Source organism: Nerophis ophidion, linkage group LG26 (assembly GCF_033978795.1).
Source record: "Nerophis ophidion isolate RoL-2023_Sa linkage group LG26, RoL_Noph_v1.0, whole genome shotgun sequence".
Lineage (NCBI taxonomy): Eukaryota > Metazoa > Chordata > Actinopteri > Syngnathiformes > Syngnathidae > Nerophis > Nerophis ophidion.
The window spans coordinates 32,917,959-32,940,929 of NC_084636.1; the positions used below are offsets into that span (position 1 = coordinate 32,917,959).

The 22,971-nt window shown below is 45.1% G+C and overlaps 1 protein-coding gene across 1 annotated transcript in view; it reads right to left on the bottom strand.

Moving 5' to 3' along the window:
- LOC133543361 (mitochondrial import receptor subunit TOM70-like) overlaps positions 1 to 22,971 on the bottom strand; it is a 47,280-nt gene that overhangs the window by 4,321 nt on the left and 19,988 nt on the right. The window contains exons 5-10 of the mRNA XM_061887893.1: positions 19,465 to 19,613; positions 19,193 to 19,400; positions 9,423 to 9,557; positions 9,251 to 9,358; positions 9,060 to 9,176; positions 2,531 to 2,628 (exon numbers count right to left, since the gene is read on the bottom strand). Coding sequence (XP_061743877.1) covers positions 2,531 to 2,628; positions 9,060 to 9,176; positions 9,251 to 9,358; positions 9,423 to 9,557; positions 19,193 to 19,400; positions 19,465 to 19,613 — 815 coding nt within the window. The remainder of the gene's footprint in view (positions 1 to 2,530; positions 2,629 to 9,059; positions 9,177 to 9,250; positions 9,359 to 9,422; positions 9,558 to 19,192; positions 19,401 to 19,464; positions 19,614 to 22,971) is intronic.

Here is a 22,971-nt window from a genome sequence, read left to right on the forward strand (position 1 = left end):
GGTTCCGGTTTGGTGACCGCGGGATTAGGTCTCTGCTTTTTGCAGATGATGTGGTCCTGATGGCTTCATCTGACCAGGATCTTCAGCTCTCGCTGGATCGGTTTGCAGCCGAGTGTGAAGCGACCGGAATGAGAATCAGCACCTCCAAGTCCGAGTCCATGGTTCTCGCCCGGAAAAGGGTGGAGTGCCATCTCCGGGTTGGGGAGGAGACCCTGCCCCAAGTGGAGGAGTTCAAGTACCTAGGAGTCTTGTTCACGAGTGAGGGAAGAGTGGATCGTGAGATCGACAGGCGGATCGGTGCGGCGTCTTCAGTAATGCGGACGTTGTACCGATCCGTTGTGGTGAAGAAGGAGCTGAACCAGAAGGCAAAGCTCTCAATTTACCGGTCGATCTACGTTCCCATCCTCACCTATGGTCATGAGCTTTGGGTCATGACCGAAAGGATAAGATCACGGGTACAAGCGGCCGAAATGAGTTTCCTCCGCCGTGTGGCGGGTCTCTCCCTTAGAGATAGGGTGAGAAGCTCTGCCATCCGGGAGGAACTCAAAGTAAAGCCGCTGCTCCTCCACATGGAGAGGAGCCAGATGAGGTGGTTCGGGCATCTGGTCAGGATGCCACCCGAGCGCCTCCCTAGGGAGGTGTTTAGGGCACGTCCAACCGGTAGGAGGCCACGGGGAAGACCCAGGACACGTTGGGAAGACTATGTCTCCCGGCTGGCCTGGGAGCGCCTCGGGATCCCCCGGGAAGAGCTGGACGAAGTGGCTGGGGAGAGGGAAGTCTGGGTTTCCCTGCTTAGGCTGTTGCCCCCGCGACCCGACCTCGGATAAGCGGAAGATGATGGATGGATGGATGGATGGATGCGAGGAAGAACCAAGATGTCTTCCTTTTAATACAAGCAATTTGATCTCCCACCTCTTCAAGAATCATAAGGAGATACACGATGAATAAAAGCGGAAGATGGATGAAAAGCAAACACGGAAAAAAACAGTACACCACAGTTGTCGCATAAAGACTCCGCCAAGAAAAAACAAAATTACAACAAAAACCACCCCAAGGCGAAAGTCCACACAGTATGGCAAAAGCTACGGTGGAGTTTGGTGTGACTAGTCTGCCCTGCATGGCGCACACTTTGCAGTGAACGGAGCTTTTTAGAAGCTCTGACTGACTGCTAGGCAACTTCAAGCACTCACCACCAGCATGCAGAACAGTTTTGTTACTCATACAAATACGTTAGAGCAGGGCAGATTGAGTCCAGTTTATAATTTCCTGTTATACAGTACGTCCGACCGATAGGAGGCCACGGGGAAGACCCAGGACACGTTGGGAAGACTATGTCTCCCGGCTGGCCTGGGAACGCCTCGGGATCCCCCGGGAGGAGCTGGACGAAGGGGCTGGGGAGAGAGAAGTCTGGGCTTCTCTGCTTAGGCTGCTGTCCCCACGACCTGACCTCGGATAAGCGGAAGAAGATGGACAGTATGCCCAGCAGTCTTGCACTAAATGAGTACTATGTTATTGTTTACTTTATTACTATAGTATAGCCTGGACTGAAGTTGTGTGCCTTCATTGTTTTTGTAGCGGTTGTTTTGAGGTATGTTTAAAAAAAAAAATGCACTTTGAGACTTCAATATTAAATATGGCAATTTTTTCCATAACTTGCGTTGATTTATTTTGGAAAACTTTGTTACATTGTTTATTGCATCCAGCGGGGCATCACAACAAAATTAGGCATGATAATGTGTTCATTCCACGATTGTATGTATCGGTATCGGCTGATATCGGAATCGGTAATTAAGAGTTGGACAATATCGGAATATCGGATATCGGCAAAACAGCCATTATCGGACATCTCTAATATTTTTATGACCTGTGGAAAATAAAGAGCGGGATAAAAATATTTTCCTGTAAATGTAACTTCCTGTGATTGTAATTCCTCGGCTTGTGTGCTTAGCTGTTGTGTAGCTGCGAGCAGCCTATACCTTAGCATGTTAACCCTTTGGGTATGACAGAAAGAAAAGGGCAACCTTGTGTGCTTAGCAGCTGTTGTGGAGCTGCTAGCAGCCAATAGCTTAGCATGTTTATCTTTTGCATATAACAGAGGTAAGGAGCAACCTTGTGTGCTATTTTGTGCTTAGCTGTTGTGTAACTGCTAACAGCCTATAGCTTAGCAGGTTTATCTTTTGCATATAACAGAGGTAAGGAGCAACTTTGTGTGCTATTTTGTGCTTAGCTGTTGTGTAGCTGTGCTAGCAGCCAATAGCTTAGCATGTTTATCCTATTAGCTGTAACAGAACAAAAGGGCAACCTTGTGGTCTCATTTACGTGTTAAGTGGGGCTTCTGCCATCTTGCAGAGTTAACTCCACCGGATGGGTTGCCTACAGCCACAGCTGTTAATGTTACTTGAGTGGACACTATTTGGAGATTGTTTTCTTAAATAGACTACAGGAGTCTAATAATTTTTATGGTGCTGTGCTGGTGTACCTAATGAAGTGTCCTGTGCCCCAGCGTTGCTAGGATACCAGTCTTACTCACCCCTTGTGCACGTAAGTCGTGGCGTTGTCTGGCTCCAACTCGATGCACTTGTCGTACATCTCGTCTGCCTTTCCAAACTGCTGCTGATCTGTCAGAGCCTGCAGAGAAGACGTTTACTCGATGACATCGCCAGTATGACGCAACATGAGGCGAGTAGGAGCGTGTATGACGCAACATGAGGCAAGTAGGAGAGTGTATGAAGCAACTTGAGGCAAGTAGGAGCGTGTATGACGCAACATGGGGCAAGTAGGAGCGTGTACGACGCAACATGAGGCGAGGAGGAGCGTGTATGATGCAACATGAGGCGAGTAGGAGTGTATGATGCAACATGAGGGCGAGTAGGAGCGTGTATGATGCAACATGAGGCGAGTAGGAGCGTGTATGATGCAACATGAGGCGAGTAGGAGAGTGTATGATGCAACATGAGGCGAGTAGGAGAGTGTATGATGCAACATGAGGCAAGTAGGAGAGTGTATGAAGCAACTTGAGGCAAGTAGGAGCGTGTATGACGCAACATGGGGCAAGTAGGAGCGTGTACGACGCAACATGAGGCGAGGAGGAGCGTGTATGACGCAACATGAGGCGAGTAGGAGAGTGTATGACGCAACATGAGGCAAGTAGGAGCGTGTATGATGCAACATGAGGCGAGTAGGAGAGTGTATGACGCAACATGAGGCAAGTAGGAGCGTGTATGATGCAACATGGGGCAAATAGGAGCGTGTATGATGCAACCTGAGGCAAATAGGAGCGTGGATGATGCAACATGAGGCAAATGGGAGTGTGTATGATGCAACATGGGGCAAATAGGAGCGTGTATGATGCAACCTGAGGCAAATAGGAGCGTGTATGATGCAACATGGGGAAAATAGGAGCGTGTACGATGCAACATGAGGAAAATAGGAGTGTGTACGACGCAACATGAGGCGAGTAGGAGCGTGTACGACGCAACATGAGGCGAGTAGGAGCGTGTACGACGCAACATGAGGCGAGTAGGAGCTTGTATGACGCAACATGAGGCGAGTAGGAGAGTGTATGACACAACATGAGGCTAATAGGAGCGTGTATGACGCAACATGAGGGCGAGTAGGAGCGTGTATGATGCAACATGAGGCGAGTAGGAGAGTGTATGATGCAACCTGAGGCAAGTAGGAGAGTGTATGATGCAACCTGAGGCAAGTAGGAGCGTGTACGACGCAACATGAGGAGAGTAGGAGCGTGTACGACGCAACATGAGGAGAGTAGGAGCGTGTACGACGCAACATGAGGCGAGGAGGAGGGTGTATGATGCAACATGAGGAGAGTAGGAGAGTGTATGACGCAACATGAGGCAAGTAGGAGCGTGTATGATGCAACATGAGGGCGAGTAGGAGCGTGGATGATGCAACATGAGGCAAATGGGAGTGTGTATGATGCAACATGGGGCAAATAGGAGCGTGTATGATGCAACCTGAGGCAAATAGGAGTGTGTATGATGCAACATGGGGCAAATAGGAGCGTGTATGATGCAACCTGAGGCAAATAGGAGCGTGGATGATGCAACATGAGGCAAATGGGAGTGTGTATGATGCAACATGGGGCAAATAGGAGCGTGTATGATGCAACCTGAGGCAAATAGGAGCGTGTATGATGCAACATGGGGCAAATAGGAGCGTGTATGATGCAACATGAGGAAAATAGGAGTGTGTACGACGCAACATGAGGCGAGTAGGAGCGTGTACGACGCAACATGAGGCGAGTAGGAGCTTGTATGACGCAACATGAGGCGAGTAGGAGCGTGTATGATGCAACATGAGGCGAGTAGGAGCGTGTATGATGAAACATGAGGCAAATAGGAGTGTGTATGATGCAACATGGGGCAAGTAGGAGAGTGTATGACACAAAATGAGGGCGAGTAGGAGCGTGTATGATGCAACATGAGGCGATAGGAGCATGTATGATGCAACAAGAGGCAAATAGGAGTGTGTATGATGCAACATGAGGCGAGTAAGAGCGTGTATGATGCAACATGAGGCAAATAGGAGCGTGTATGATGCAACATGGGGCAAGTAGGAGCGTGTATGACGCAACATGAGGAGAGTAGGAGCGTGTACGACGCAACATGAGGCGAGTGGGAGCGTGTATAATGCAACATGAGGCGAGTAGGAGCGTGTACGACGCAACATGAGGCGAGTAGGAGCGTGTACGACGCAACATGAGGCGAGTAGGAGCGTGTATGATGCAACATGAGGCGAGTAGGAGCGTGTATGATGCAACATGAGGCAAATAGGAGTGTGTATGACGCAACATGAGGAGAGTAGGAGCGTGTATGATGCAACATGAGGCGAGTAGAAGCGAGTACGACGCAACATGAGGCGAGTAGGAGCGTGTATGATGCAACATGAGGCGAGTAGGAGCGTGTATGATGCAACATGAGGCAAATAGGAGTGTGTATGACGCAACATGAGGAGAGTAGGAGCGTGTATGATGCAACATGAGGCGAGTAGAAGCGAGTACGACGCAACATGAGGCGAGTAGGAGCGTGTATGATGCAACATGAGGCGAGTAGGAGCGTGTATGATGCAACATGGGGCAAATAGGAGCGTGTATGATGCAACATGAGGAAAATAGGAGTGTGTACGACGCAACATGAGGCGAGTAGGAGCGTGTACGACGCAACATGAGGCGAGTAGGAGCTTGTATGACGCAACATGAGGCGAGTAGGAGCTTGTATGACGCAACATGAGGCGAGTAGGAGCGTGTATGATGCAACATGAGGCGAGTAGCAGCGTGTATGATGCAACATGAGGCAAATAGGAGTGTGTATGATGCAACATGGGGCAAGTAAGAGAGTGTATGACACAACATGAGGGCGAGTAGGAGCGTGTACGATGCAACATGAGGCGATAGGAGCGTGTATGATGCAACATGAGGCAAATAGGAGTGCGTATGATGCAACATGGGGCAAGTAGGAGCGTGTACGACGCAACATGAGGCGAGTAGGAGCGTGTATGACACAACATGAGGCTAATAGGAGCGTGTATGACGCAACATGAGGCGAGTAGGAGCGTGTATGACGCAACATGAGGCGAGTAGGAGAGTGTATGATGCAACCTGAGGCAAGTAGGAGCGTGTACGACGCAACATGAGGAGAGTAGGAGCGTGTACGACGCAACATGAGGCGAGGAGGAGCGTGTATGATGCAACATGAGGCGAGTAGGAGAGTGTATGATGCAACATGAGGCAAGTAGGAGCGTGTACGACGCAACATGAGGCGAGGAGGAGCGTGTATGATGCAACATGAGGCGAGTAGGAGAGTGTATGATGCAACATGAGGCAAGTAGGAGCGTGTACGACGCAACATGAGGAGAGTAGGAGCGTGTACGACGCAACATGAGGCGAGGAGGAGCGTGTATGACGCAACATGAGGCGAGTAAGAGCTTGTATGACGCAACATGAGGCGAGTAGGAGCGTGTATGATGCAACATGAGGCAAATAGGAGCGTGTATGATGCAACATGGGGCAAGTAGGAGCGTGTATGACGCAACATGAGGAGAGTAGGAGCGTGTACGACGCAACATGAGGCGAGTGGGAGCGTGTATAATGCAACATGAGGCGAGTAGGAGCGTGTACGACGCAACATGAGGCGAGTAGGAGCGTGTATGATGCAACATGAGGCGAGTAGGAGCGTGTATGATGCAACATGAGGCAAATAGGAGTGTGTATGACGCAACATGAGGAGAGTAGGAGCGTGTATGATGCAACATGAGGCGAGTAGAAGCGAGTACGACGCAACATGAGGCGAGTAGGAGCGTGTATGATGCAACATGAGGCGAGTAGGAGCGTGTATGATGCAACATGAGGCAAATAGGAGTGTGTATGACGCAACATGAGGAGAGTAGGAGCGTGTATGATGCAACATGAGGCGAGTAGAAGCGAGTACGACGCAACATGAGGCGAGTAGGAGCGTGTATGATGCAACATGAGGCGAGTAGGAGCGTGTATGATGCAACATGGGGCAAATAGGAGCGTGTATGATGCAACATGAGGAAAATAGGAGTGTGTACGACGCAACATGAGGCGAGTAGGAGCGTGTACGACGCAACATGAGGCGAGTAGGAGCTTGTATGACGCAACATGAGGCGAGTAGGAGCGTGTATGATGCAACATGAGGCGAGTAGCAGCGTGTATGATGCAACATGAGGCAAATAGGAGTGTGTATGATGCAACATGGGGCAAGTAGGAGAGTGTATGACACAACATGAGGGCGAGTAGGAGCGTGTACGATGCAACATGAGGCGATAGGAGCGTGTATGATGCAACATGAAGCAAATAGGAGTGTGTATGATGCAACATGGGGCAAGTAGGAGCGTGTACGACGCAACATGAGGCGAGTAGGAGCTTGTATGACGCAACATGAGGCGAGTAGGAGCGTGTATGATGCAACATGAGGCAAATAGGAGTGTGTATGATGCAACATGGGGCAAGTAGGAGCGTGTATGACACAACATGAGGCTAATAGGAGCGTGTATGACGCAACATGAGGGCGAGTAGGAGCGTGTATGATGCAACATGAGGCGAGTAGGAGAGTGTATGATTCAACATGAGGCAAGTAGGAGCGTGTACGACGCAACATGAGGAGAGTAGGAGCGTGTACGACGCAACATGAGGCGAGGAGGAGCGTGTATGATGCAACATGAGGCGAGTAGGAGCGTGTATGACGCAACATGAGGTGAGTAGGAGCGTGTATGATGCAACATGAGGCGAGTAGGAGCGTGTATGATGCAACATGAGGCGAGTAGGAGAGTGTATGATGCAACATGAGGCAAGTAGGAGAGTGTACGACGCAACCTGAGGCAAGTAGGAGCGTGTACGACGCAACATGAGGAGAGTAGGAGCGTGTATGACGCAACATGGGGCAAGTAGGAGCGTGTATGATGCAACATGAGGAGAGTAGGAGCGTGTATGATGCAACATGAGGCGAGTAGGAGCGTGTATGATGCAACATGAGGCGAGTAGGAGAGTGTATGATGCAACATGAGGCAAGTAGGAGAGTGTACGACGCAACCTGAGGAGAGTAGGAGCGTGTATGACGCAACATGGGGCAAGTAGGAGCGTGTATGATGCAACATGAGGCGAGTAGGAGCGTGTATGATGCAACATGAGGCGAGTAGGAGCGTGTATGATGCAACATGAGGCGAGTAGGAGCGTGTATGATGCAACATGAGGCAAATAGGAGTGTGTATGACGCAACATGAGGAGAGTAGGAGCGTGTATGATGCAACATGAGGCGAGTAGAAGCGAGTACGACGCAACATGAGGCGAGTAGGAGCGTGTATGATGCAACATGAGGCGAGTAGGAGCGTGTATGATGCAACATGGGGCAAATAGGAGCGTGTATGATGCAACATGAGGAAAATAGGAGTGTGTACGACGCAACATGAGGCGAGTAGGAGCGTGTACGACGCAACATGAGGCGAGTAGGAGCTTGTATGACGCAACATGAGGCGAGTAGGAGCGTGTATGATGCAACATGAGGCGAGTAGCAGCGTGTATGATGCAACATGAGGCAAATAGGAGTGTGTATGATGCAACATGGGGCAAGTAGGAGAGTGTATGACACAACATGAGGGCGAGTAGGAGCGTGCACGATGCAACATGAGGCGATAGGAGCGTGTATGATGCAACATGAGGCAAATAGGAGTGTGTATGATGCAACATGGGGCAAGTAGGAGCGTGTACGACGCAACATGAGGCGAGTAGGAGCTTGTATGACGCAACATGAGGCGAGTAGGAGCGTGTATGATGCAACATGAGGCAAATAGGAGTGTGTATGATGCAACATGGGGCAAGTAGGAGCGTGTATGACACAACATGAGGCTAATAGGAGCGTGTATGACGCAACATGAGGGCGAGTAGGAGCGTGTATGATGCAACATGAGGCGAGTAGGAGAGTGTATGATTCAACATGAGGCAAGTAGGAGCGTGTACGACGCAACATGAGGAGAGTAGGAGCGTGTACGACGCAACATGAGGCGAGGAGGAGCGTGTATGATGCAACATGAGGCGAGTAGGAGCGTGTATGACGCAACATGAGGTGAGTAGGAGCGTGTATGATGCAACATGAGGCGAGTAGGAGCGTGTATGATGCAACATGAGGCGAGTAGGAGAGTGTATGATGCAACATGAGGCAAGTAGGAGAGTGTACGACGCAACCTGAGGCAAGTAGGAGCGTGTACGACGCAACATGAGGAGAGTAGGAGCGTGTATGACGCAACATGGGGCAAGTAGGAGCGTGTATGATGCAACATGAGGAGAGTAGGAGCGTGTATGATGCAACATGAGGCGAGTAGGAGAGTGTATGATGCAACATGAGGCAAGTAGGAGAGTGTACGACGCAACCTGAGGAGAGTAGGAGCGTGTATGACGCAACATGGGGCAAGTAGGAGCGTGTATGATGCAACATGAGGCGAGTAGGAGCGTGTATGATGCAACATGAGGCGAGTAGGAGCGTGTACGCTGCAACATGAGGAGAGTAGGAGCGAGTACCCACCTGAGCGTAGAGCGCGTAGCCCTCAGCACACCTGGGGAACCTCCTGATCACGTCCTCGAAGCCATCCATGGCGATCTGGACTTGTGAGGGGTTGTTGCCGGTGTATGCTTGTCTGTACTGAAGAGCAACGCCCGTGTCATCGCTGGGAAAGGAGGCGGGATTAAGAGCGGCGGCGGAGGAGGCGGACTCACCAGGGCGAAACACTTCTGGGCCTGGGCGAGTGCAGAGTCGGGCCTCAGCAGGATGCACTCGTCAAAGTCGCCCACCGCCTCGTCCACCTGGTCCAGCAGGATCTTCAGCTGAGGAGACAAGGACGCGGTGAGAGCTTGGCCACGCCCACCTGGCCCTCAGGGCTCCTCCTACCTGCCCCCTGTGGTGGTACACGTCGGGGTTGCGGGTGTCGATCTCGGCCGCCATGTTGAAGTCCTGCGTGGAGAGCTGCGGCTGCTGCTGCTGCATGTACATGCTGCCCCGCTTGATGAGGGCGTTGGCTCGCAGCTGCAGACCGGGGACACAAAGGCCTTGAGACCGTGGCAACAGGTGGCGCTATAACCCCTAAACAAACGCCAAACGCTCAAATATATTGGCAGGGGTGGCCAAAGTTTTGAATGGTAGCATTCTAATATTAACATAATAGCTTTTGAAAACATTTTTTTTTTTTTTTGCAAGTTTACATCTCAGTCAAATATTGTTACTTGACGAATGGTACTTGTTAGCATGCTAACGCTAGTAGGCTACCTCTTTTAGGCTAATTTTAGAAAAGTATAAAACAGTGTACTTGATCGATATTTAGATAGTCATCACAGAATAATATATTTTGGTACTTGACATGGTATTTTTATCATTTTAACATACTAACATTAGCATGCTAGCATTTGTAACACATTTTCCAGGTATTCATCACAGAATATTTTTTTGTGGTTCTTGACAAATGGTCATGCTAAAATTTTAAACGCTTTTTTTTTAGGTATTTTTCGCAGAACAATATATTTTTGTTCTTGACACGGTAATGTTAACATTTTAGCATGATGAAATTTTTAACACTTTTTTTAGATAGTCATCACGGAGTAATAAATATATTTTGGTACGTGATGTGTAGTAATGTTAGCATTTTAACATGCTAACGTTAGCATATATTTTGGTACTTGACATGGTATTTTTATAATTTTAAACATACTAACTTTAGCATGCTAGCATTTGTAACACATTTTCTAGGTATTCATCACAGAATTATTTGTGATTCTTGACAGTCATGCTAACGTTTAAAACATTTTTTTTTAGGTATTTGTCACAGAATAATTTATTTTGGGTCTTGACACACGGTAATGTTAACATTTTAGCATGCTAACATTTTTAACACTTTTTTTAGATGGTCATCACAGAGTAATAAATATATTTTGATACGTGATGTGTAGTAATGTTGACATTTTAACATGCTAACGTTAGCATACATTTTGGTACTTGACATGGTATTTTTATCATTTTAAACATACTAACATTAGCATGCTAGCATTTGTAACACATTTTCTAGGTATTCATCACAGAATCATTTGTGATTCTTGACAGTCATGCTAACGTTTAAAACCTTTTTTTTTTAGGTATTTGTCACAGAATAATTTATTTTGGGTCTTGACACACGGTAATGTTAACATTTTAGCATGCTGAAATTTTTAACACTTTTTTTTAGATAGTCATCACAGAGTAATAAATATATTTTGGTACGTGATGTGTAGTAATGTTGACATTTTAACATGCTAACATTAGCATATATTTTGGTACTTGAAATGGTATTTTTATCATTTTAAACATACTAACGTTAGCATACTAGCATTTGTAACACATTTTCTGGGTATTCATCACAGAATAATTTGTGATTCTTGACAGTCATGCTAACGTTTAAAACATTTTTTTTTAGGTATTTGTCACAGAATAATTCATTTTGGGTCTTGACACACGGTAATGTTAACATTTTAGGATGCTAACATTTTTAACACTTTTTTTTGATAGTCATCACAGAGCAATAAATACGTTGTGGTACGTGATGCGTAGTAATATTGACATTTTAACATGCTAACATTAGCATATATTTTGGTACTTGACATGGTAATTTTATAATTTTAACGTTGGCATGCTAGCATTTGTAACATTTTCTAGGTAGTCATCACAAAATAATTTATTGTGGTTCTTGACACATGGTCATGCTAACATTTTAAACTTTTTTTTTTTTTAGGTATTCATCACAGAATATATTTTGGTTCTTGACACATGGTAATGTGTATGTTAACATTTTAGCATGCTAACATTTTTAAAAACTTTTTTAGATAGTCATCACAGTGTGATAAATATATTTTGGTACGTGATGCGTAGTGATGTTGACATTTTAACATGCTAACGTTAACATATAGTTTGGTACTTCACAATGGCATTTTTATATTTTCAAACATACTAACGTTAGCATTTTAGCATTTGTAACATTTTCTAGGTATTCATCACAGAATAATTTACTGTGGTTCGTGACACGGTCATGCTAACATTTTAAACATTTTTAATTTTTTTTTTAGGTATTCATCACAGAATAATACATTTTGGGGTTTGACACATGGTAATGCGTACGTTAAAATTTTAGCATGCTAACATTTTTAACACTTTTTTTTTTAGGTATTTATCGCAGATTAATATATTTTGGTTCTTGACGCACGGTAATGTTAACATTTTAGCATGCAACCATTTTAACACTTTTTTATATATTTTGGGACTCGATGTATAGTAATGTAGACATTTTACATGCTAATGTTTGCATTGTAAACCTGACAGATTTGTTAAAAATGCAGGGTAATATATTTTGGTATTTGTGACACGCAGAGCGGTAACAGCCAATCAACAGTGCCTATTCAGAGCGCATGGAGTCAGTGCTCCAGCGTCCTGATGAGCAGAAGGGTGTTTAGCAGGTAAGCATCAGGTAGCGGACTTTCCCCAAATGATAATAAACTCCTCCCAGTCAGCTACTACTAACATCACTATGATCCCGTTGACGTTCTAGAAACATAAGCGGCAGCTCAGCTCGCTCGCAATCGATCATAATATTTTATTAGAGCGTATCAAAACACGAATTGGTATGTCAGACTCAGCCCTGTCTTGGTTTAACTCTTATCTTACTGATAGGATGCAGTGTGTCTCCCATAACAATGTGACCTCGGAGTATGTTAAGGTAACGTGTGGAGTTCCCCAGGGTTCGGTCCTTGGCCCTGCACTCTTCAGCATCTACATGCTGCCGCTAGGTGACATCATACGCAAATACGATATTAGCTTTCACTGTTATGCTGATGACACCCAACTCTACATGCCCTTAAAGCTGACCAACATGCCGGATTGTAGTCAGTTGGAGGCGTGTCTTAATGAAATCAAACAATGTGACTCGGTAAAAAATCTGGGTATTATCTTCGACCCAACTCTCTCCTTTGAGTCACACATTAAAAGCGTTACTAAAACGGCCTTCTTTCATCTCCGTAATATCGCAAAAATTCGCCCCATTTTGTCCACTAAAGACGCCGAGATCATTATCCATGCGTTTGTTACGTCTCGTCTCGATTACTGTAACGTATTATTTTCGGGTCTCCCCATGTCTAGCATTAAAAGATTACAGTTGGTACAAAATGCGGCTGCTAGACTTTTGACAAGAACAAGAAAGTTTGATCACATTACGCCTGTACTGGCTCACCTGCACTGGCTTCCTGTGCACTTAAGATGTGACTTTAAGGTTTTACTACTTACGTATAAAATACTACACGGTCTAGCTCCATCCTATCTTGCCGATTGTATTGTACCATATGTCCCGGCAAGAAATCTGCGTTCAAAAGACTCCGGCTTATTAGTGATTCCTAGAGCCCCAAAAAAGTCTGCGGGCTATAGAGCGTTTTCCGTTCGGGCTCCAGTACTCTGGAATGCCCTCCCGGTAACAGTTCGAGATGCTACCTCAGTAGAAGCATTTCAATCTCACCTTAAAACTCATCTGTATACTCTAGCCTTTAAATAGACCTCCTTTTTAGACCAGTTGATCTGCCGCTTCTTTTCTTTCTCCTATGTTCCCCCCTCCCTTGTGGAGCGGGTCCGGTCCGATGACCATGGATGAAGTACTGGCTGTCCAGAGTCGAGACCCAGGATGGACCGCTCGTCGGGACCCAGGATGGACCGCTCGCCTGTATCGATTGGGGACATCACTACACTGCTGATCCACCTCCGCTTGAGATGGTCTCCTGTGGACGGGACTCTCGCTTCTGTCTTGGATCCGCTTTGGACTGAACTCTCGCGGCTGTGTTGGAGCCACTATGGATTGAACTTTCGCAGCATCATGTTAGACCCGCTCGACATCCATTGCTTTCGGTCCCCTAGAGGGGGCGGGGGTTGCCCACATCTGAGGTCCTCTCCAAGGTTTCTCATAGTCAGCATTGTCACTGGCGTCCCACTGGATGTGAATTCTCCCTGCCCACTGGGTGTGAGTTTTCCTTGCCCTTTTGTGGGTTCTTCCGAGGATGTTGTAGTCGTAATGATTTGTGCAGTCCTTTGAGACATTTGTGATTTGGGGCTATATAAATAAACATTGATTGATTGATTGATTGATTGAAGGCTAATTAGCTTTTAGTGTAACGTTAGCTCATTTTGCGCTGTGTGTGTGTGTGTTACGGACAGCAAAGCTCTGTCTGTTATTTCACTTTACTTTTTTTCTGTGTTAATTGAACTGTGTTGAAGCAGCAAAAAGCGACATTCTGTTAAATGAAGAGTTTCCTAAAGCTTTCTCTGATAGTTGATATAATAATGTAAGTGCATCATAAAGCCTACATGAACTCCATGGTGTTCAGGGATGAAAAGTCTCTCCTATTGCTATTATACTATTTTTTCAGCTATAATTACATTAATCATCAGTAATGTAGCAGCCTAGTTTTGAATGGCAGGGTCCCTGCTATCACATATTGATAAAAATATAACATTTACATAATAAAAATCAACTACAGGCTTCCCCACGTTTAACTCTTTTTTTCAAACACTTATTGCAAACACTTACTTACAGTGAGTAATTAATTTGACTTAGTAAGTCATTTTTTGACTTACTAAGTCATAATAATGACATACTTAGTATCTCAGGTAAGTAGGTTTTGTTTTGTTTTTACTTTACGGGAAAAAAAAAATCATATATATCGTATATCGCCATTTAGCAAATGGAGCGGAAAACACAACCAAAAATTGTCGGCTCCTTCACGCGACGAAGCCGGCCTACTTCACCGCAGTCTGTAGCCTATTGCCTCCCAGGCTGTGGTGGCAGGCCGAGTTAGACCGATCCTTACACCCACCCACCTCTGTCCGCCGGAGAGACACCACCTAACTAATTTTCTGTGGGAAACACTGCAATCACATCAAATTTCTAACAAAAAAGCATTTTCTTGTAAATGTATACAGGTTTTGAAGGTGAAAACAACCAAAACCGCCTCCGGTCTTTTGATTAGTCAGTCTGTGGCCCTCACTGGAAAAAGTCTGATCTACAGAGTTTGACATATTTTGCTCAACGACAGTAAGAATATTAAATACGTCAATGTCCTTGATCAACTATAAGTTGTTCTGAGCTCCTGTTTCTATGCTAGTGTTGTATTGAGCAGCCAAATAGCGCACTCACTTGCTTCAAGATGTTGATGTATTACTAATTATTGAACACACACAACTAGGGATGGGTACAGACCGAATCCCACAGATCCTCCTGGGAACCGCTTCACATAAAACCCACCGGTCACGCCCACTTTAGCAAACTACTTCTAGGTAAATGCCAACAAAGACAATAACTCAAAACAACGCTCCAACGTAAGTTATGTAAGGCTCCACTTTTCCAAAAATACACTAGCTTGACGCTAAAACCCATTGCCGTTGCTATTGACATGCTATCGATTAGCATTAGCGGTTTTACATGGCGATTTTAACGCCACCAAATGTGTTTATGACAACTACAACTAAGATGCACGTTACACTCAAACAGCTGGTGTGTAATAAGTACAATACTTACAGTAAAACCACTAATGCTATTCAGTAGCATGTCAATTATTTTATTAGAACGTATCAAAACACGAATTGGTATGTCAGACTTAGCCCTGTCTTGGTTTAACTCTTATCTTACTGATAGGATGCAGTGTGTCTCCCATAACAATGTGACCTCGGACTACGTTAAGGTAACGTGTGGAGTTCCCCAGGGTTCGGTCCTTGGCCCTGCACTCTTCAGCATCTACATGCTGCCGCTAGGTGACATCATACGCAAATACGGTGTTAGCTTTCACTGTTATGCTGATGACACCCAACTCTACATGCCCCTAAAGCTGACCAACATGCCGGATTGTAGTCAGCTGGAGGCGTGTCTTAATGAAATTAAACAATGGATGCCCGCTAACTTTTTGCAACTCAACGCCAAAAAAACGGAAATGCTGATTATCGGTCCTGCTAGACACCGAACTCTATTTAATAATACAACTATAACATTTGACAACCAAACAATTAAACAAGGCGACACTGTAAAGAATCTGGGTATTATCTTCGACCCAACTCTCTCCTTTGAGGCACACATTAAAAGCGTTACTAAAACGGCCTTCTTTCATCTCCGCAATATCGCTAAAATTCGCTCCATTCTGTCCACTAAAGACGCTGAGATCATTATCCATGCGTTTGTTACGTCTCGTCTCGATTACTGTAACGTATTATTTTCGGGTCTCCCCATGTCTAGCATTAAAAGATTACAGTTGGTACAAAATGTGGCTGCTAGACTTTTGACAAGAACAAGAAAGTTTGATCACATTACGCCTGTACTGGCTCACCAGCACTGGCTTCCTGTGCACTTAAGATGTGACTTTAAGGTTTTACTACTTACGTATAAAATACTACACGGTCTAGCTCCATCCTATCTTGCCGATTGTATTGTACCATATGTCCCGGCAAGAAATCTGCGTTCAAAGGACTCCGGCTTATTAGTGATTCCCAAAGCCCAAAAAAAGTCTGCGAGCTGTAGAGCGTTTTCCGTTCGGGCTCCAGTACTCTGGAATGCATTCCCGGTAACAGTTCGAGATGCTACCTCAGTAGAAGCATTTAAGTCTCACCTTAAAACTCATTTGTATACTTTAGCCTTTAAATAGACTCCCTTTTTAGACCAGTTGATCTGCCGTTTCTTTTCTTTTTCTTCTATGTCCCACTCTCCCTTGTGGAGGGGGTCCAGTCCGATCCGGTGGCCATGTATTGCTTGCCTGTGTATCGGCTGGGGACATCTCTGCGCTGCTGATCCGCCTCCGCTTGGGATGGTTTCCTGTTGGCTCCGCTGTGAACGGGACTCTCGCTGCTGTGTTGGATCCGCTTTGGACTGGACTCTCGCGACTGTGTTGGATCCATTGTGGATTGAACTTTCACAGTATCATGTTAGACCCGCTCGACATCCATTGCTTTCCTCCTCTCTAAGGTTCTCATAGTCATCATTGTCACCGACGTCCCACTGGGTGTGAGTTTTCCTTGCCCTTATGTGGGCCTACCGAGGATGTCGTGGTGGTTTGTGCAGCCCTTTGAGACACTAGTGATTTAGGGCTATATAAGTAAACATTGATTGATTGATTGATTGATTGATTAACTAATTTTCTGTGGGAAACACTGCATTCACATCAAATTTCTAACAAAAAAGCATTTTCTTGTAAATGTATACAGGTTTTGAAGGTGAAAACAACCAAAACCGCCTCCGGTCTTTTGATTAGTCAGTCTGTGGCCCTCACTGGAAAAAGTCTGATCTACAGAGTTTGACATATTTTGCTCAACGACAATAAGAATATTAAATACGTCAATGTCCTTGATCAACTATAAGTTGTTCTGAGCTCCTGTTTCTATGCTAGTGTTGTATTGAGCAGCCAAATAGCGCACTCACTTGCTTCAAGATGTTGATGTATTACTAATTATTGAACACACACAACTAGGGATGGGTACAGACCGAATCCCACAGATCCTCCTGGGAACCGCTTCACATAAAACCCACCGGTCACGCCCACTTTAGCAAACTACTTCTAGGTAAATGCCAACAAAGACAATAACTCAAAACAACGCTCCAACGTAAGTTATGTAAGGCTCCACTTTTCCAAAAATACACTAGCTTGACGCTAAAACCCATTGCTGTTGCTATTGACATGCTACCGATTAGCATTAGCGGTTTTACATGGCGATTTTAACGCCACCAAATGTGTTTATGACAACTACAACTAAGATGCACGTTACACTCAAACAGCTGGTGTGTAATAAGTACAATACTTACAGTAAAACCACTAATGCTATTCAGTAGCATGTCAATTATTTTATTAGAACGTATCAAAACATGTCAGACTTAGCCCTGTCTTGGTTTAACTCTTATCTTACTGATAGGATGCAGTGTGTCTCCCATAACAATGTGACCTCGGACTACGTTAAGGTAACGTGTGGAGTTCCCCAGGGTTCGGTCCTTGGCCCTGCACTCTTCAGCATCTACATGCTGCCGCTAGGTGACATCATACGCAAATACGGTGTTAGCTTTCACTGTTATGCTGATGACACCCAACTCTACATGCCCCTAAAGTTGACCAACATGCCGGATTGTAGTCAACATGCCGGATTGTAGTCAGCTGGAGGCGTGTCTTAATGAAATTAAACAATGGATGCCCGCTAACTTTTTGCAACTCAACGCCCAAAAAACGGAAATGCTGATTATCGGTCCTGCTAGACACCGACCTCTATTTAATAATACAACTCTAACATTTGACAACCAAACAATTAAACAAGGCGACACGGTAAAGAATCTGGGTATTATCTTCGACCCAACTCTCTCCTTTGAGGCACACATTAAAAGCGTTACTAAAACGGCCTTCTTTCATCTACGCAATATCGCTAAAATTCGCTCCATTCTGTCCACTAAAGACGCTGAGATCATTATCCATGCGTTTGTTACGTCTCGTCTCGACTACTGTAACGTATTATTTTCGGGTCTCCCCATGTCTAGCATTAAAAGATTACAGTTGGTACAAAATGCGGCTGCTAGACTTTTGACAAGAACAAGAAAGTTTGATCACATTACGCCTGTACTGGCTCACCTGCACTGGCTTCCTGTGCACTTAAGATGTGACTTTAAGGTTTTACTACTTACGTATAAAATACTACACGGTCTAGCTCCATCCTATCTTGCCGATTGTATTGTACCATATGTCCCGGCAAGAAATCTGCGTTCAAAAGACTCCGGCTTATTAGTGATTCCCAAAGCCCAAAAAAAGTCTGCGGGCTGTAGAGCTTTTTCCGTTCGGGCTCCAGTACTCTGGAATGCCCTCCCGGTAACAGTTCGAGATGCCACCTCAGTAGAAGCATTTAAGTCTCACCTTAAAACTCATCTGTATACTCTAGCCTTTAAATAGACTCCCTTTTTAGACCAGTTGATCTGCCGTTTCTTTTCTTTTTCTTCTATGTCCCACTCTCCTTTGTGGAGGGAGTCCGGTCCGATCCGGTGGCCATATACTGCTCGCCTGTGTATCGGCTGGGGACATCTCTGCGCTGCTGATCCGCCTCCGCTTGGGATGGTTTCCTGCTGGCTCCGCTGTGAACGGGACTCTCGCTGCTGTGTTGGATCCGCTTTGGACTGGACTCTCGCGACTGTGTTGGATCCATTATGGATTGAACTTTCACAGTCACATGTTGGACCCGCTCGACATCCATTGCTTTCCACCTCTCCAAGGTTCTCATAGTCATTATTGTCACCGACATCCCACTGGGTGTGAGTTTTCCTTGCCCTTATGTGGGCCTACCGAGGATGTCGTAGTGGTTTGTGCAGCCCTTTGAGACACTAGTGATTTAGGGCTATATAAGTAAACATTGATTGATTGATTGATATTAACAGTTGGTAGGGCGCAACAAATGACAAAGACAGAAAAGCCTGAAGTGACTAGACAACACTGCCATAAACTACAAATATGATCAGCTCATTTTTAAATGTTGCAATAAAAAATAATGGAAAAACAATATTTATTAAGACAAATGTACTGAAAAGTGGTCGAGTTGAGTGGTGGGTTCCTCAGCACGCGGGTTGAAATGTGACAATGGTGGGTGGGGGTGCTTACCTTGACGTTGGCCTCCTGCATGTTGATGACCCGGTCCAAATCAGGCTGAGCGGCGTTGGCGTTGCCGATCAGCAGGTAGAAGGTGGCGCGCAGCAGCAGCGCCTCCGCCATGTAGCGGCCCTCGAAGTCCACCTCCTTGGTGCACTCGCTGATGATCTTGTCGTAGTTCTCCTCCTCCATGTACTGCTTGGCCTTCAGGTAACCAGAGCTGGAGGAGGAGGAAAAATGAGAAAAAGGCGGCGATGATGTCAACCTTCAAGATCTTCTCAGACCTGGCGGTGACCTCGGCGGCCTCGCCCTCCTTGTCCTTGTCCTCGTCTTTCTTCTCGCCCTTTTGCAGCGGCTGTGAGACGAGGTCGTCGGTGAAGGAACCAAAGTAGGACTTGATGAACTGGGGGGAAGGCATCATGGGCTCACGGTTCTGCCAGAGCGGACGGAAAAAAAAAAAAAAGGTTACTTTTCACAAAGAAGGGTGTATTCTTCTTTTACCAGGCAGGTACACTTCCTTTCCCCTGAAGGCAACATACACCATTTACTTTTTATAGCCAAAAAAAACCCCCAAGAATTCTCTGAAAAAAAATAGTTATCGATGCCACTGTGGAGGGGGGCGTGGCCTGCGGGCCTGCTGCGGAACGGGGTGTTGCCAGGACAGGCCTCGAAGACAGCGACAGGTGCGTAGATGGCCCAGGTGGGCCTTGTTATCTAATCACCTGTTGCCTTTATTAGCCGCAGCCGTGATTAGACGAGTCGTTGGAGTTGGAGGTGCTGCTGAGCGGACGCAGGAGAGAAAGACAGTTTGCTGGAAAGCAAAAGACTTTGCACTAGGTTGTCAGTTAAAACCCCGAGTCGTATCAAAGACTATAAAAATGGGAGCCATTACCGCCCTGCTTGGCATTCAGCATCAAAAGGTTGGAATTGGGGGTTACATCACCAAAAATAATTCCCGGGCGCGGCCGCCGCTGCTGCCCACTGCTCCCCTCGCCTCCCAGGGATGTGATGGGTCAAATACAGAGAATAATTTCGTCACACATAGTGTGTTTGTGACAATCACTGGTACTTCAACTTTATAAAAAAATCAAATAAAACAGTGTTATACCCGGAATTCCTGGCTCTCCTGGCAGTGTGTGGTGGTCTGAAGAACCCACTAGAGGGCAACCTCTACAGCTACTTTTGGACATTTATAGAACACAAATGATCAACAAAATATTCCTAAATTTCAAGCACTGTAAATTCCAGACTACAAACTGCGACTTTTTTCCCCGGCTTAAAAAACAATGCGGTTAATTTATAGATTTTTCTTCGCTGGCAGCCATAATGCAAATAGTTTTCATAAAAGACATGCAAATACATTGAAATAGGGCTGGGCGATATGGCTTTTTATTAATATCTTGATATTTTTAGGCAACGTCACGATACACCATATATATCTTGATATTTTGCCTTAGCCTTGCATGAACATTTGATACATATAATCACAGCAGTATGATGATTCTACGTGTCTACATTAAAACATTCTTCTTCATACTGCATTAATATATGCTACTTTTAAACTTTCATGCAGAGAAGAAAATCACAACTAAGTCAATTGACTAAAATTGTATTTATTAAACAGTTATTAAGCAGTGGCACAAATATTAATTTCCAAAACAGAAAGAAGATTGTCAGAGACATTTTAAAACAAGCTATTAGTGCACTTTTGTGCATGATGTCACTAAGATGACGCATCAAAACAACACTAAATTAAAGTGCACTTTTTGTACAGAACGCCACTACAATCGTTTAAATTAAATAAAGTGCACTTTTGTGCATGATGTCACACAAGATATTTCAATAAGTGTCAAATAAAATTTAGCTGCATAATAGGAAATCAAATAGTGTTTGTTCTTTGCTGTGTGGTGGGTTCCTGTGGATGTTATCTCCTTCTGTTTTTGACTATTTTTCCATAGGGTGTTGATCTGGAAATGGTGAATTGGGCATTTTGTTGGTGTGACACTGAATGGAGATGTTGACATGTGGAGTTTCAAGCACTCTTCATTCTATAGTACCAACCTCATCACATCCGTTGTGTCCTGAGCAAGACACTTCACCCTTGCTCCTGATGGGTGCTGGTTAGCGCCTTGCATGGCAGCTCCCTCCATCAGTGTGTGAATGGGTAAATGTGGAAGTAGTGTCAAAACGCTTTGAGTACCTTGAAGGTAGAAAAACGCTATACAAGTACAACCCATTTATCATTTATTTATAGCGGGTGACTTTTCAAATGATGCTACAAATTAGCAGTAATGCTACTTTTTGTAGCAACGCTTTTGCCACACACTTGACATGTTACGGTTGTCTGTTCGACATATTCCCGCTTGAAGCCAAACCACCGCCTGTGCAGTTTTTCTTGGGAATTCATTCTTCCTTCATTTGTTACCAGATTTGCACCTTTACTTTGTATTACCACTAGCATCCAAGCTCACGTTACCATGCTGCTACCTCTCTGCTTGGCGAGGGCGTAAGATATTTCACGCGCGAGCGTATGTGACACATGTAAGGTGCTGTTGTTTTATGTCTCAGTGAGGAGAGACAAGAAAGAGTGAGAAAAGCCTTTAATGCTCACAGCTCAAAGCAACTGCGTGAGAACGTATACTCAAATATCACGATATAGTCACAGAGACAACCCGCGATATATCGAGTATCTTCCATATATCGCACAGCCCTACTTCCAACATTCTTTTTGTATGGTTTCAGTTTCACAAGTTGGAGTTATTGAGTCTGTTTAGCTCAGGGGTGCCCACACTTTTTCTGCAGGCGAGCTACTTTTCAATTGACCAACTCGAGGGGATCTACCTCATTTATATATATCATTTATATTTATTTATTTATGACAGAGACATTTTTGTAAACAAGTTAAATGTGTTTAATGATAATACAAGCATGTGTAACACATATAGATGTCTTTCTTTCACAAAGACAAGAATATAAGTTGGTGTATTACCTGATTCTGATGACTTGCATTGATTGGAATCAGACAGTAATGATGATAACGCCCACATTTTCAAATGGAGGAGAAAAAAAGTTGTCCTTTCTGTACAATACCACATGAAAGTGGTTGGTTTTTGGCATCTAATTCATCCAGCTTCCATACACTTTACAAGAAAAACATTGGCGGCAAATTCCGTAGCTTGCTTGATTGACATTCACGGCACCCGAGGGTCTTGTGAGATGACGCTGGCTGCTGCCAGTTCATTATTATGAAAAAATGACAGAGAGGAAGGCGAGAAACACTTTTTATTTCAACAGACTTTCGCGCCGTCCCTTCCGTCAAATCTCTAAAGGCCGACTGCACATTTCCTATCTTCACAATAAAAGCCCTGCTTCATGCTGCCTGCGCTAACAAAATAAGAGTCTCGGAAAGCTGGCGTGCACAAGTGATGTGCACGCCAACTTTCTGAGGGATCGCTTGTGCACGCCAGTTTTCCGAGACTCTGTATTTAGTTAGCGCAGGCAGCATGAAGCAGGGCTTTTATTGTGAAGATAGGAAATGTGCAGTCGGCCTTTAGAGTTTTGACGGAAGGTACGGCGCGAGAGTCTGTTGAAATAAAAAGTGTTTCTCGCCTTCCTCTCGGTCATATTTTCATAATAATGATCTTGCAGCAGCCAGCGTCATCTCACAAGACCCTCCGGTACCGTGAATGTCATTTAAGTGACGTCTTGGTGAAGATTGATGATCACTAATTTTTAGGTCTATTTTTTTTAAAAGCCTGGCTGGAGATCGACTGACACACCCCCCGCGGTCG